Consider the following 16,293-nt stretch of genomic DNA (forward strand, 5'->3'; position numbering starts at 1 on the left):
ACCTAACAGACCGAAGATCAAAGATCTGCTGTGCAGCTGACAGGAAGTCCCCCTTGACAGTGAAATGAGCCGATGACCTTCAGGTTTTGTCCCTCCTGATGTGAGTCCCCATGGGTGACAGCCTCACCGCTGACCCCATCTTTGACCAGCTTTGCACGTTTTGTTCCAAGTGTCCCCCTGGGGACCATTTAGAGGCCACGTCGGCTCTGAGGTGACAAGATGTCGGCCTGCTGAAGACTGGAGGTTGAGCCTTTGGCTACTGGACCTCATTACCTGCAGCTCTGGTGCCTTCCATCTACGCTGCACTTTGAAATCTGGGTGGGCTTCTCTGCACGTTGCTTTAAAGGGGGCTACAGTATGCAAAGCCTCATCTGAAGTCACATTGGAATTTGATGTCTGAATCGTTTTCCACAATCACGTTGGACTCTCAAAATGTCAACATTGGGGGTGCAGCACTGACATCAGCACTTGGGGGACACGAGACCACCGGCCGCCTGGGGCCTGCAGGCCATGTAAATGGAGGCTGCTAACAGGAGCTGTGGGCGGAGTTTACTGGGCTGTGGGTGACCAATGGGGCTTAAGGGAGGGGCTGAATGTGCAAAAGTGAAGGGGGGTGTGCAGAGCGGCAGACGAGCAAACATCGTGCAGCCACTGCCGACGTCTGAAAAGTTAAAACTGCTGAGCGGGGTCCGTGTTGAGACAAGTGCATCACCCCAGTGACCCCTGAAGTGACGTCATGGCGCTGACTCTGAAGACGGGTAGATGACGATGTTGAACTCGACCTCTCATGACGGTCGAAGTTACCGAGTGATCCTCAGAACGGTAGGGTGGGCCCAATAAGGTGACCGGGTGACAAAGCATCAAACACAGTAGCCACCGATGGTCGCTAACTGAACGTCTGCCCATCTCTCGTCAACTCCGAATCAAAATCTCTTGGCAGACCCTGGAAGTCCAATATGGAAAGTCAAACCCAAAACACTAATCACAGACGCAGAGAGCTTGTTGGTCTTTATCCACCACCTCAGGGTGGCCAGGGAGGGCACAACGCTGGCCTTTTGTCCGATCACATCGATGACAACAGAGCCACACACACACACACACCTGGGTGATGTTACGACAACCACATGCATGAAAAATGAGATGGCAGCAGGAACAGACATCCAGTATTTATAACTAAAAGAAAATGGCGCCTGAGAGATCACAGCAGGAGTGACCCCAGAAACCTCTGCCCACCTTAATGAGACGACAAGTGTCTGTCTGGTTGCTACGGGTCTGTTATATGCCGAGGGGTGTGGGGTTTGTAAAAGCCGAGTTAATGTTTGTGATGCACCATCTGTTGGAATGAAAAACACACTGCATTTTATTACAAGAAGCATTGCAAGAAACATTCCAACAGATGGCGCACTGCCCACTGAATACGCTGAGGTCCATCTTGCAGAGGTGGCACAGCCAGTTAGGGTATAAATGATTGGAAATTCGGTTCAGGAAAACGTATAAGAAATGAATCCTGAGCACCAAAAGTAACATTAATACAGAAAAGCAAAAACAAAACTGAATGAATGTGCTCAAGGGGTGGTTGGGGTCTGGCGGCGGACCACCCGCCTGCTCACTAGGCCAAAGTGTTGGATTTGGAATCCAAGGTGCACTACCCCTTACAGCCACAAGAGGGCAGTGAAGTGCGGCTGCAGCGGGCTGTGGAGCTTTCTGGAGGTCTCGACTGTTGGGTGAGGGGGTCCTGCTGAGGAGAGGAGGCCTAGCGATCTTAACACACTTGTGTCATCAGGTAAGCCTTTTAGATATAGCGCCTTTCAGTAGCGAGCCCCTCACGAGTTCATTTCTCTACAGTTGGAGGTGTTGCTGGAGCTGGCACCCTTACAGTCCAACGCCTGAGCCACGGGACCACCCACATGTGGGCCACTCTGACCACCGAGACGGTGAGTACCTGGATACTTGATACCCATCAGTAAAAGAAGAGGACCACTCAGTGGGCACACGTAAATCAGACCTCTTGGTGCCTTTGTGGCCTGGACAGCGGAGGGTCTCCTTCTGAATGGCCGGATACGTCATGGCTGCCAGGTGAAGTCACTCTGGTGCCCCTGATTGACCCCAGACCTGCTCAGGGGCCGCTGTGTCATTCACTCGGTGACACAACAGACCACCATTGGCCATGATGTGCCCCGCTCTTCACCCTTCTTTATTGTCTGACTGCCCAGTGAGTGCCAGGCTGGACTGCTGCCTCCCACCACTCTAAGATGGACGGAGTGTATATGGCGCCTTTCGGAGAGCCACAGGCTGCCTGTCCCAGCTAGCGGTGCTCTCCAGACGTCACGCAGGACCCTGTAAGTCGACCTGCTTGGCCCCCCGTCCTCCCCCAGCATGTGACCGCTAATCCTTGTCATGTTTCTTTTCAGCGTAAGCCCCCCTCGCCTGCCCAACAAAGGGTCCTCTTTGCTCGGATTGAAAATGCCTGGGATTAATTTAACCCCTTCACTCCCCCACCCCTCCTTGTGAGACGCAGGAATCGGTGAAAGGGAAAAGGACGAAGAAGAAGACGACGACGACGGGCTGGGATGGAGAACCTCTCTGCAGCCGGCGGGCATCAGCTCAGAGGAGACTCCGTGTTCTCCCAGACGGAGCACAACGTGGTGGCAGCGTACCTGATAACGGCAGGTGAGGAAGGGTCCGCCGGCTGGCTTTGCGTTTTGTGATTGGAAATGGTGGAGGGCTGAAGGGGCTCATCGGAGTCGTGCCATCGTGGCGGGCTGCTCCACCCTGAACCCAAGTCCTGAAGCTTAAAGGTGGCAGAGGTTCGGCGTCCATGCTGTTTATTTCAGGTGGGCACATGTGGCTGGCGGGCCGGCCATCTCATCCCGAGTCTTTCTTGCCTTCTCCCCCCCTCAGGTGTCGTGAGTCTCCTCAGTAACCTTGTGGTGTTGGCCATGTTTGTGAAGTACAGAGAGCTTCGAACGGCCACCAATGCCATCATCATCAACCTGGCGTTCACCGACATCGGCGTCAGCGGCATCGGCTACCCCATGTCGGCGGCCTCAGACCTCCACGGCAGCTGGAAGTTTGGATACGCGGGCTGTCAGGTAACCAGAGCAGGAAAATGAGGTGGAATTTACCGGAATTGATGACACGAGTTGGTCAGAGGTGGCGAGGCGGGACAGGGGAGTGGCACATTCTGGTCACTGCATTTGTGCCCTCTACCCGCTTCAGGGTCACAGAGGCAGAGCGCAGCCCACAATGAGAGACCCAGCTCTGGATGGGATGACAGGCGACTTGACCCATGTGGACACCGAGGTGACATCCCTAAGAATGTGGGGACTGCCAGGGACGTGCGCCCTGCTTTAGAGCTCCTTGAAACTCGATTCTGGTTGGCATTGCTTGTTTTATTCAGCGCAGGCAGAGCAGTGGCCCCCCTCACAAACGGACATTTCTCATCTTTTTGGGACCCCCAGCACTCTTTTCTGTGGGAGTTTGGGGCCCCAAGCAGTCACTTAGCAGCAGCCCTGGGGACCTGCATTCAAGTCACACCCGAGTTGTCCCTTGTCACCCGACTGATGTCTCTGAACTGAACTGGCCTGGCGCGCCCTTCAGCAGACTGGCGTCCCGTCCAGGATTGGGTCCCACCTCGTGACCCGTGCTGCTCTGGTAAGACTGGGTGAGTTTGGATAAGTCGGGTGAATGAGTGGCTTCAATGAGGGCACAAAACTTGAGGGCCAGCTGGGTCACTTGAACGTGAAGCTGTCCGGTGAAATGACGCAGTGGCCAGGGATGCTGTCGTTGGGCACCGTTTATTCTTTCGCTTGTCTTATCCTGCATGAATTCCTCATCCCTTATACAGGATGGCACCACACCAGCGTAGTAATCAACATGGTGGTCCGTCCTGCCAGACTGCCCGCACTTGACACCCCCCCAAGTGGGTCGTTTAACGGTGGGCTCTGCTTCTTTCAGATCTACGCTGCACTGAACATCTTCTTTGGCATGGCGAGCATCGGACTCCTCACCGTTGTGGCCATCGACCGTCACCTCACCATCTGCAGACCAGACACAGGTAGGTCATTCTTCTGCCTATGGTGGGCCGTCGGAAAGGTGCTGAATGGGGACCCCCTTACTTAACCCCTGAAAATCAAAACTGGCAGGTGGTCCCTGAACAGAAATGTTAAAATCGTGGCGCGGTGTGTTAAGTCACTCTGCGCCCGTTAATGAATTTGTGACAAAATACAGGGAGCCTGGGGCTGTCACAGGGGAGTGCAAGACCCCCATTGGAGGAGTTAGTGGCGGCAGTGACTGGAGTAAGAGTGGGGTGCCCCCCATTAGAGATGGCTGTGGTGGCAGCAGCCCGTCTGACAAGCAAGGACAGCGACGTGAACTGGGAGGGTTTGAGAAAGTGGGCGGAGTCTCGCATATTAAATGAACAGGTACGGGCGCCACGCCAGCGGTGAGCTGCGTTCACGGGAGACCGGGGTCCGACTTTTTGGAAATTCCACACGAATGTCCAACGAGAAAACAAAGCCTGAGTTGTCCGAGCAGCGCTGACCTTTGACCTTAGTCAGCTGTAGACAATCAGAAGTGTGACCTGCGCCGCCAGAAACGCCATTTTGTGTTTTATGGCTGAATTGTGTTTGACGTCAGGTGACACTTTAACTCTTCATCTTCACAATTAAAGGCCAAATTCTCTTCAAGAGCTTCAGTCTGCTGACCTCGTGAAAAATTAACGGCAACGTCACGTTTGTCCAAAAAATCTGACCGGAATGTCATGTGATGTCACTGAAGTGGGCGGGGAAAAGTCACCACCATGAAGGGTGGCGATGACGAGTGTGACGGCGATTGTAAGATCCTCCGCGTTTCGCTCCTGCTTCGTGTTTGTCGTTTTGGCCCGTCGGTGACGTCATTGGTCTGCTTAGGCGTCCCGAGTTTTCTCACTCAGTGCGCACTCCAGGACTGCGCCACAAGGCGGACTTCAAATTCCAGCAGTAAGCAGGAGTGCCAACAGGGGGCAGCACACACTTTGAGGGTGGTGATGGGCGCTAAGATTCACTTGACTGATTGGACTCTTCAGCTCCCCGTTTAACGGGACTGTCCCGGCTGATCGAGGCGTTTCCCCTTCAGACGAGTCTTGCGTTTATTCGGGGGTTTCATATTCCTGCCGTGGCTCAGGGGGATCGACTGCGGAGAACTCTGCAGTTCTACTAAGATGACTTCTCCAGCGCTTCTCAGTTGTAGCCTTCATTTCTGTGTTCTTGGTGAGCTGGTGGTGCGTTCCCTGATGTCACATTCCCTGTGACACTCTGTGACAAAGTCAATCGTGTTTCTTAAAGTCACCGCCAGTGGCCAGCAGGGCGCTCCGCAGTTGTTTTGTTAGCCGTCATTGGTGAACTTCAGTCCTCCGTGTAGGCTCCGCCCTCTTCTCAGCGCCTACACTGGCCTCACCCCAGTAAGCCCACCGTTACCACAACTCCAATCCCGAGTCGTGCGCAGCAAATGGTTCACTTTTCCTGTAAATGCATCGTTAGGTCGTCGTACTTGTGTGGTGAGCGGCCAATCGCTGCAAACTCGAGAAGATCAGAAGGGGCAAAGGGAACGAGGACCCCAAACAGACAGGCGGCACACATCCGCCTGCCTGCCTGCCCGCCCGTGAAGCGTCACGTGTTTGTCACAGCGCCGGTGAATCAAGTCACTCGCACACTCGAATCATCGAAACACAAGAAACCAGACAATCGTGAGGAGAATCCGTTTGTCACTCCTTTGCTTGGCTGACATCTTCGTCCCACCCGGCAGCACTAACGGGACCCCCTGATCACCAGCATGTCTCCTGTTTGGTTTCTCTCACCGTCACCCCCTGCCGCCCGCGGATCGCTGTGACGCGCTGCTTTCAAGTCGCCTGCTCTCGTCCTGCTTTGTTCTGTGGGACAGACACGGGTGCGAATCAGAATGATGTCCTGCTGTGGACGCCCAGTTAGCGAGGACGGCTTTCTGTTTTATTCTTGTGAAGCTGCCCACCGTCAAAGGCGCCATACAATATGACGAGCTGAGCGCCACTCCTTGTGTGTGTGTGTTAACTGGTGACCAGTCCAGGGTTGTCTCTTACCTTCTGGCAGGTTCAGGTGATGGACAGGAGACTGATGGTCACACACACCTGCCCCACGTCACTGGAAAGTGGCAGTGCCAGATAAAAAAAATAAATCAGGGGAGCGCCAAAGGGGCATTCAGGCAGCAGGCAGCATTTCCACTCCTCCCACCCGAGTCCACTTTGTCCTTGTCATGGCTGCAGACCCCAGCTCCTCTCCCAGTGGTACTGGGTGCAAGGATGCAGCAGCCTCTGGATGGGATGCCAGTTGGTCACTGGGCACACTCCTGCCCTTTCCAATTAACCCAAAAAGCACATGGGCTCAGTTCATGTACCTCAAGTCCTGTGAGTCCGCAGTGCTAACCACTGAGCTTCATTTTCTGAACCCACTTTAGTCATTGGAGTCTCGGAGAGTCACAGAGGAGTCCATGGGTGGCATGCCAAATGGGCCCTGTAGCACTGCCAGCCCACTCCATGGGCTCGCTTAAAGCTTCAGATTGACCTAAAATTTGGAAAGAGAGCTGTGTGCCCCCCTCAAGTAAAGGCTTTACTCATCTTCATCATCTTCACAAGGAGGCCGAGCCGAGGCCAGCAGCGTCCGGTCCAAGGCAGGAACACCATGGGCTGCCAGTGTGCCATCCTGAGTAAATGAAAGTGAACGCAGTTCTGAGATGGCAGGCTGACAGCAGACACCAGAGGGTCAGACCACTGGCACACCTACCAATTCGGCTCTATGCAGTCACATGGCTGCCGTTCTCCTGCCAGGTTGAGTCCTATGGTGGGCTGGATGGCACACACTTGGTTTTATTTTTTCTTACTCAGTTTATATTTTATAGTCATCTTTAATGCTAATTTGTTTAAAAAAACAATAATATCTGTCGGTGAACTTTGTGCATTTACAGTAATTGCCAGGTGGGGCCTCGGTGCCATCCTGACAAAACACAACAGGAGGGCACAGTGCCACAAATAAAGAGCCCACAGAGTAAAGCCAAGAGATGCTGCATGCAGTTTTAGACAGCAGATGGCACCACTGAGCCTGTTGGGTGTCCAATACTAAAGTGGTCACCAGGGTCTCCAAATAGCCAGGGCTTGCCCACCTTTGCCCAGCCTGGCAAACACCTTATGGGCCAAGCCAAACAGACTCATGCAATGTTATCATTTTGCCTCAAGCGAATTATCTGAGCTCACTCTGGGGTTTAGTGCCAGCACAAATGCAGAATTGGCAAACACCCTCTAACATCCAGAGGTGACATCTGCTGCCCCCAGGCCTGTCGAGAGCACAGAGCCACTGTGAGGGTCCCCATATTCACTGTGTCCTTGTGGCACCATCTAGTGGTGTGCCCTGGGGTGTTCACGTTGGAGCTGTAGGGTGTGGGTTCACTGCCCCCTAGTGGCAGATTCTTAATTTAGGTGACTTTGTCTCCTGCCCCCTCTGTGATGACTCTGCCACCACTGTCACCTCTTAGATGTGGTCTGCCGCTGGACCTCCAGGTTTGTTTATTTAATTGAAGACAAAGACACAGTGACGACGGGTTCAGAAGGCCCCACATTTACTGCCAGACATGTCCTGCAGGTCACTTTTGCCAATCAGAATGCCAGCTGTGATCAGTTGGCTCGAGTTAAAAAATAAATGATTGTCTTCAGGTGCCAATCCACACTCGGTCTGTGCCATCTACCAGCTCAGGGCCTTTAGTCGGGCAGCCACTCAGTCACCAGTGGTCAGCTGGTCAGTCTTCTCAGAGACCACTGCTGCCATCTGGAGGCCAAACATTACCACAGCACTCAGGTACCCCCCTGGCCCACCCTGAGTCTCCTAATCTGCCAGTGGTCTCACTGAAGGGGACTGTGGTGTCCACCGTGAAAGGTGCCATTAAAAAAATGAAATAAATAAATAAATCAGGCCTGCCCACCGCCTCACATTCAGGCCGTGACCCCCGGTGAGCCTTCTGATGACCTGATCTGTTTACCTGTTATATAGTGCCTTTCACCTCAGTCTGATTAATTATATAGTGCCTTTCACCTCAGTCTGATTAATTATATAGTGCCTTTCATCTCTTACCGGTCTTTGAAAGATTTGAAGGGCACCACTTATCTATTATATACAGTAGTGCCGTTGTCATCTGTCTGACGAGTGGACTGGAAATAAATGGACTGTAGGTGAAAGGCGCTATATAATAGAGGGATGAGGCTCAGTCCTGCTGCTGCTGCTACTCAGGATGACAATGCAGTCTTCACGAGGGCACCTGTAGACCACCCGGGGGGCTCACTTGATCAAACATAAAGGCTCGGCCTACTCTGTTGCCCCTCAGTCCTCGGACCACCCAAACTCCCAACACAAATGATCTGCTAATTCAAAATTCCAGATATGGAATTCACGGATTTTCCACACAAACTTAAACTGGGAGACCTGACCTGTGGTGGTGGGGGGGGGTGTTTGGGGGGCTCTGTCTAGCATTTCCCAAGGGGTGTGGCCACACTGTTATCAGTCTTCAGTGGGCTGCAATGCTGTACCCCTTGTGCCCAGGGTCTGGGCCTGTCGTAGTCCATGTGCCTGGCATTTGAACTTGTTTTAAGTGTGGTAGCCATAGTAACAGTTTATATATTTTTGATTCTGTGAAGAGTTTGGTGCCACCAGGAAGCAAGTAATTTGACGGGTTGCCAATCCAGCACAGCGCCCGTGAGTGTGCCATGCATCTTTTCCTAAACCTTTCCTTCACCTCACAACAGGTAGGACCATGACGGGCCGCACGTATGCCTACCTCATCACTGCAGCCTGGGTAAACGCCTTCTTCTGGGCCATCATGCCCATTGCAGGGTGGGCCAGCTATGGACCCGATCCAACAGGAGCGACTTGTACAGTCAACTGGAGGAAGAACGACTCGTGAGTGATGGCACTGCCAATGGGGGAGGGGATCTGTCACATGGGGGAGGCACAAAAGATTTGAGAATAAAATGAAAGAAATATGAGGTGATATCAGGAGGTGTTGGCTGTGGGTGCTGGGTGGTCCAGATAGTTGAGGAACGTATTCATGGGCACAGGTAGAAAATATCTGGATTGGCATTTTCAAGTATCAAAGAATTCATTCTTAGCCTGTTGACCCAAAAAGTGGGCTGCTGGGAGCAGGACCCCATGTTGGCACCACAGGGCACAGGTAGGAAACTGGGTCCATCACCACAGGGCACACTTCTGCACAGGCCTTGATGTCCTCTCAGTTTAGAGTGACCCATAAACCAAATGGTCAAGTAAATGGATAGAAGGAGAAGGTGACCAGTGACCAGGCAGACCACCGACATGCGTGACGCAGAGCTCTAGGCTGCCATGCTGCTTCACTTCAGTTGTGCCAGCTGGGTGCGCGGGTGCCATGCTGACGTATTACCAATGCCTCCTGGGAAAATTTCTGATCTGAGGTCCATTAGTCCCTCTGGCTGATTTCAGATTTCATAGTCCTGTGAAAAAGTAAGTGCACCCCATATGTGGACATACCAAGGTTTGGCCTTCTCTTAAACAGGATCTGTAGATGAAGGCAACACAGTCTAACAAACCTCGGGTCACATCTGCATTTGGTAGTCCATTGTATCATTTAAATAAACAGAAGTGCAAAGGTTGAGTGTGAGAAAGTAAGTGCACCCCTACACTGATGACCTCCTCAAGTCAGGCTCTGATGATCTGAAGCTCGTGACAGGATCTGCTCTGAAGCAGAAGTTATTGAAACCTCAGCCGTCTGGTCTGATCTGCTCTTTGTTGTTGAAGCCCCCATGTTGACATCGACTGAGCCCTCTGATGCCTTCAGAAAGGAGGTTATGAGTGTGTTAAGAGTGGGAAGGAACCTAAAAAGATCTGGAAACCAAGATCATCTACAAGTGGCGGAGACTTCAAACAGCTGCCAACTTGTCCAGTTAAGTCTGAGAGCAGAACGCGAGATGCTGACAGAAGTCTACTGAGACCCCCAGGACCACCAGGTAGTTGTTGCCATTGGAATGATTCTGTACAAATGAGATCTACGAGGGAGGTGTACCATCAGGGCAGGACCAGCACTCGTGGAGCACACAAGACAAAGAGGGGGTCATTTGGGCACAGTACCAGATGACATGTGTTTGACCAGAAGACCCTGATAGCTTCTATAAAGTGTGGCGGTGGGGATGTTCTGGTTTGGGGCTGCTTTGGTGTGTCAGGGCCTGGGCAGCTCGCCGTCATAGAACCCACCAAGAGTTCTTCATCTTACCAGAGGGAGCTCAAGGAGAACATGAAAGTGGACGTTGGACTGTGACGAAAACCCTAAACATACCAGGAAATCCACCAGGGGAAGAAATGGTGGGTGCAGGAGTCGTCCAGTCGTGGTGGGATTTGGAATGGGTTGTGCATACAGGACCCCCTCAAACATCTCACAGCTGCATGGAGAAGCGGCAGAAACGTTCTTCTAGTCGATGTCGGGGGCTGCTAGACAGTGACAGGAAATGTGGACTTTAGGGGACGATGGCAGCTGTTTGGGCCAAGGCTGCACAGATGGCAGTGGCCCATTGAATACATTATTGCCAAGTCAGTTTTTATTCAGCTTTATCTGAAGATTTTCTTTAATGGAAGATCAACCCTGCGAATGTCCACGTTTTTAAAGGGGGTGCACTTACTTTTTCACGATGTACCTGCTTGATTTTCATTTGACAGGCCATTGCAGGGGTACAGGGGTGGTGAGGAAATTGGGCTCCACCAGGGGGCGCTGCATCATGGGCGCAGCAGGCTGGCAGCACAAGTGAAGCTCGCTGCAGTTCGGTGGTCTTTAGGATGAGAGGGGACACTTGGGACCACCAGTTAACCCTTCGACTGTCACCTGCCGTCGTCGTGTCCGGGCTGAGCCGCGTGGTCAGCTGTGATCCAACCCTTTGTCCTGTCTCCTCACAGGTCCTTCATCTCATTCACCATGTCGGTAATTGCCGTGAACTTCGTGGTGCCCTTGGTGGTCATGTTCTACTGCTATTACGGGGTCTCTCGGGCGGTGAAGTGCTGCAGCAGTGGCCAGTATCTGGACAACATCAACATGGACTGGTCGGAGCAGATGGACGTGACAAAGGTGACAAAGGGGCCAGAGTGGGCCAGGTTGTGGTGGGCAGGTTTTCCAGGACATTGGAGTAGTCCCTGCTAGTCAGGACTTGGGCTTCACATCTCAGTGACACGACTCCACCAGTTGTTTCACAGCCCCGTGTCCCTGTCACTGCACTGGGAGCCTGGGGTCCACACACAGACTGGGGGGTGAGCGCCCCCTGCTGGCCTCATCAGCAACCCAAGCGTTCCCTAGTCGATTTCAAAACCGAGTACTGGGTGGGCTCAAAAGTGATTAGCTTCAGGTGCGTGACGTGTCCCGAAGTGCCAGGTGCGATGGCTGCTGCCACGACCCCCCTTTAATATTAATGTCTGACCAAAAAGCTGCCAGCCACAGAAGTTTGAGGACAAATAACAGAGTCCATGAAACAAAGAAGTGACACCGGTCAACTCTCCACACCCTCGCTTGTCGTGAACAGCGGGCCACAAAATGACGAAAGGGGACAAACAGTCGTGAAACCACAGCGGGACTTCACCCCTGGCAGCCAGACCCCAAAATGAAGAGACAGATAAGAAGATTGACCAGTTGGAGAGGCAGGACATGATCAGCTCCGAGCCCAGCAGAACCGTGGATTCCGAATTTATCGAGGGAACAGATAAGCCAGGAGGGGACCACCGTATGAGGGGTCAAGAAGGAGAAGGTCTCAGGAGAGAGAAGGAGCTCAAGCAGATCCAAGTGTTAGAGGGACCCTGGTGGAGTCCAGACAGAGGGTCTTATAGGGGTTTGAGGGGGCCGTTTGTGGGCTGTGCATTTCAGGGTCTTGGACAAGAATGGCGGAACTCGGACAGGGTGGTCCTTCTCAATGGCAGACATGTTGACTCTGGCTTTCTTGAGAAGAGGAACCACAGAAGTGGCATCATGGTGACCTCGACTCTTAGGGTGACCCCCACAAAACACAAGGGACAAATTTAGACAATTTAAATACACAAAATCTAAAGGCTATCATAAATGAACATAGCCGTCTTAAATAACGACAGAAACGTCAAGAGAAAAGAAAAAATACACTTAAGGCAGAGAAGAAACCCCCCAGGCTGACATGACCAACATCAGCTGACCTCCTCACCCTCCACATGTTTAGAGGTCAGTTGTGACCCTAAAAGCCAGTGTGGCCTTCTCATGGTCCTGACAGGATTTGCTCACTGGTGCCACCTTCTGACCCAGGGTCCTTAGGTCCTGCCTTAGGATGTCACCCTCCATGACGGTGGGGTCACTGGACCTGCTGACTTTTTGTCTCTTTTTGCAGATGTCCGTGGTGATGATCTTAATGTTTCTTGTGGCTTGGACGCCGTACTCCGTCGTGTGTCTCTGGGCGTCCTTTGGAGATCCAAAGCAGATTCCTGCGTCCCTGGCCATCATCGCCCCTCTCTTTGCCAAGTCCTCCACCTTCTACAATCCTTGCATTTATGTCATTGCTAACAAGAGGTAAGCAGCCAGGGTCTTTTGAACTGGTCCACCCTTGGTGTATAGCGCCTCTCACATCCTGCACATGGTGTCTCACAAACAACCCCTGAAAGATGCCGTAAATCCCAGGCCCAATACAGGGAAATACCCCCCCACGGGTACCGTGATGTCACAGCACAGAACAAAAGGATGCTGTGGTAAGAACGGCCGCCATTAGCATTCACAACAGAGGGGGGCGGGGCTTTAGGTGCCACCTGAATGGCACACCCACTTTGGGCTCAGAGGTTAGGTTAGGGGTGGAGCTTTAAGTGACTATTCACTAAGGGCTCAGAGTTAGGGGCGGGGCATCAGGGTGAGGGGTAGAGATGGGGCTTCAGATGACATCAGAGGTAGTGTTAAGGGTGGGGCTTCAGGTTCCATCTGAATGCCACACCCACTTTGGGCTCAGAGGTAGGGTTGGGGGCGGGGCTTCAGGTGGTGACACTCATGTAGGGCTCGGATGTGTAGGATGGGACACAACTGGCAGTTTATCTGTAGGATGGCAGAAGAACTGGCACTGCGGCCGAGGAGGGTCAGGCTGGTGAATTCATGAATTAAAATGTGAGATTTCTGAGTGGATTGGCTCACTGTGACTAAGCAGATGGTGCCAATGCCAGTCACATTCTTTGTTGTATGGCCTGCACAAAGAAATACAAACAGAACTAAAGCCCAAGGCCCTGCCAGGCCCTGACACTGGGCACCTCATCACTCGACTTAGTTCAGAGATTTAAACAAAGCGAGTCATTAAACTGGCAGAGTCAGCCCTGCAGATTTCGAGGTTGTCATCCCTGGTCTCCCCTGACACACGTGTGATTCTGGATGTTGGAGAAAAGCCCTTGGGGACATGGGGGGAATGTGTAAATGGCACACCTTGGGGTGATGACTGTCCTAAGCACTGAGCCACCTGACCACAGCGGACCTCATTTTCTTCAGTTTCACTTTCTGTGTTTGCCCCCCCTGCTGTCCTTCGTCTCTTCCTACTCCAGATGTTCTGTCATCTCTTGGGGCTTTGCTGCTCTGTAAAGCATCTTGTGAAAGGCACTATATAAAATAAATCTGCCAAGTTCTGAAGGTACGTGTTCTCGGTGACAAAGGGTGGGTGGACATTTTATAGGCCAACACAAGACCACCCTCCATACCCCCCTCAACTCTCCACTTTCAAGGTGGCGCCCTGCTGCTGAGCCTTCAGTCCAGTTCACCCAAGTCTGGACTTGCTGTGCTGTGCCAGTGGGCAGTCAGTGGGTTGAGGTGACAGCCATGTTTATGGCCCCCGGCCGTATCCAGCCTAACGGTTAAACTGGCTGCTGCCGGATACCCCCCCATGACTCTCCGTCCCCCTCTGAAGTTCAACTCCAGTTCACCCAAGTCTGGACCTTCTGTGCTGTGCCAGCAGCCCATTAGTGGCTGTCCCGAAAAGTTCTGAGACCACCAGTAGAGAAGAAGGACCAATGCAGTCACCCAACCTGTGTCATTTCTGAGGCTTCTGCTGTGCCTGGCAGACCCACTGCCTGCCGTGGCACCACTAGACCCAAGTGTGTCTCGTGCCACTTCACAGGTGTTGTTCCCTGGCATCTCTGGGGTTTGCACAGGTCAGGGCATTGTTGGACATATTGTTGTCACCACAGGCAGTTTGTTGGTCACACTTGACTGGAATGCCAGTGCCGTACATGAGGGCTTCTCAGAAGTTGCCTCCTTTATTTCAGGTTCAGAAGATCGATTGTCGCCATGCTACGCTGCCAGACCCGGAAGGAGATCACCATCAACACTCTGGTGCCCATGACCATCTCCCAGCTGCCTTTAACCCAGTAGGCCCGTCACATTCACCGGCCAGGGGACACCAGCACAGAGAAGAAGAGGAGGGCCGGGTGGCATGCTGGTAGACTGAAGCGTTGTTGAAGTGATGAAGGGGGTCCTGCCATCTTTTTGAGAAGCTTTTAGTAAAGTTGAGCTCTTTTGGCCTTTACACCTTTTAATAAATTTGGTCCATGATTGACTGGCATCATTGACTCCATTCATGTGGCACAGCGGGTAACAGTGAAGCGTCCCTGTTGTGAAGACCCCCACGTCAGCTCTTGACTCCTCACTGGTACACCTCAACCACTAGAGGGCCACAAGTGTGAACTGCCATTCATTCAGGGGAGGATTGTGAGAGGGGCACTGGGCACAAGGCCAGTCAGTGTAGTCCCATTGTAGTGACTGGCATGACAGCCAGGGTTTGTTCCTGCCTTGTGATTGAAGGTGCCAGTCTTGGTCTGAATTTGTCACGGTTTGGATTTTCTAGAACGCATTTCCAATGTAAGACCCAGGGTGCCATGTAAAACGCCCCTCGTGGTCTTCACTGAAGTGCGATGGCATCTGTCTGCCTTTGCTGATGGCCCCTGTATGCCATCACAGCGAGACCGAGAAGAGAAAGAAAACGGGCACAAGGTCAGATCAATGCCAACAGCCTTGGTCCCTTAGATGAGGGTCCGGTGAACCATTTGAGTGTCCTGGAGCTGCGGGCCCCCCCCCAACATGACTTGTTTTATTTGTTCTGTGAATTTCCACAAAGTCAGCATCTTGATGCCATAGTGGACCATGTGGAGTAGAGGGGGTGCTGGTCATTGTGCCAAAGTCTTACTACAAAGCCCACTTTATGAGGATGAATGTGATGTGCTGTTTAAGGACAGCCACCACTAGGTGGCAGCAGGCCAACTCCACAAAAGTCCATTGGGGGTCCCAGGTCAGAGCTTAGGAGCCCCTGAAGGAAACACTGGAGGTGCAAAGTAAAACTTGAGTGGGTGCAATGCTTAGGACCAGTCCTGTGAGCTCCCCTGGACTTTACAGAACGCTGTTAGGCGCCTGTACCACTGATTAGGGCCCCCTTTAGATGTTAACATTTGGCCGTCATGGTGGGCACGTCAGGTCCAGGGGTGCTGCTTACGGCCCTGTAAATGTTAAAATGTGCATTTGGTGATTAGGGGCTCAGGTCACTGCTTTAAGCTCCCCTAAATGCGAAGGTTTCTTCCACACATGAAAGCCCACCCTGCGTGGTTGGTGTGCTGCTTCTGCCCCCAGAAATGGTGACATTTGAGCAAAATTCATAAACGTGCGTGCCTGGCGTTTTGCGCCCTCTGGTCACCTCTTTGGCACATCTGAGCTTTGTTTGTGGCATTCAGGACTCCGAGACCCTTGATGTCTCTAAATGTTGAACATGCATGGCTGACATTTAGGGGTCTTTGGGCTCCTTCTGGACCCCCGCTGGAGTGGCGCCATGAGTTAGGGCTTCAAGCCTTGGATCAATGGTAAACCCCATGGGAGACCCCAGCCCCCGCGTGTAACAGCACGCCACACTGGCACTGGAGGGGGCTAAGACCCCTGATCCCAGCAAATCCTACAAACGCCCCAGATCCTGGCGCCCACCGGTGTGTGTGTTCCTATTGATATTTCTTGGCTAAGCGGGGTCCTGCATGATTAGGGATGTTGTATGATACCAGTGTGGGGGTCTTCAATACGCATCGCTATGAATGAATGAGAGTCGAATACATGAAAGGTTTGAGCCCAGCATGTGACCACGCGAGGCTAAGAGATCTAAAAAATACAAATCAGGACTCCTGGATGTCCTTTGGGGTCGCACCTCCGTCTGTCGACCGCATCACGTTGACATCTCCTGTCGTCTCAGGGCAGAGCGGGCACATGCTGGAC

At 52.6% G+C, this 16,293-nt stretch overlaps 1 protein-coding gene across 1 annotated transcript; it reads left to right on the forward strand.

The window, feature by feature from the left end:
• Positions 1-2,412: 2,412 nt before the first annotated feature.
• rrh (retinal pigment epithelium-derived rhodopsin homolog) lies at positions 2,413-14,558 on the forward strand. Its single transcript, XM_028805111.2, has 7 exons — positions 2,413-2,670; positions 2,902-3,092; positions 3,958-4,057; positions 8,801-8,954; positions 10,971-11,139; positions 12,413-12,591; positions 14,313-14,558. Exons 1-7 carry the CDS (start codon positions 2,571-2,573, stop codon positions 14,416-14,418), a joined length of 999 nt encoding a protein of 332 aa, XP_028660944.1. The 5' UTR covers positions 2,413-2,570; the 3' UTR covers positions 14,419-14,558.
• The last annotated feature ends 1,735 nt before the right edge of the window (positions 14,559-16,293 follow it).

Source organism: Erpetoichthys calabaricus, chromosome 7 (genome assembly GCF_900747795.2).
Source record: "Erpetoichthys calabaricus chromosome 7, fErpCal1.3, whole genome shotgun sequence".
NCBI lineage: Eukaryota > Metazoa > Chordata > Cladistia > Polypteriformes > Polypteridae > Erpetoichthys > Erpetoichthys calabaricus.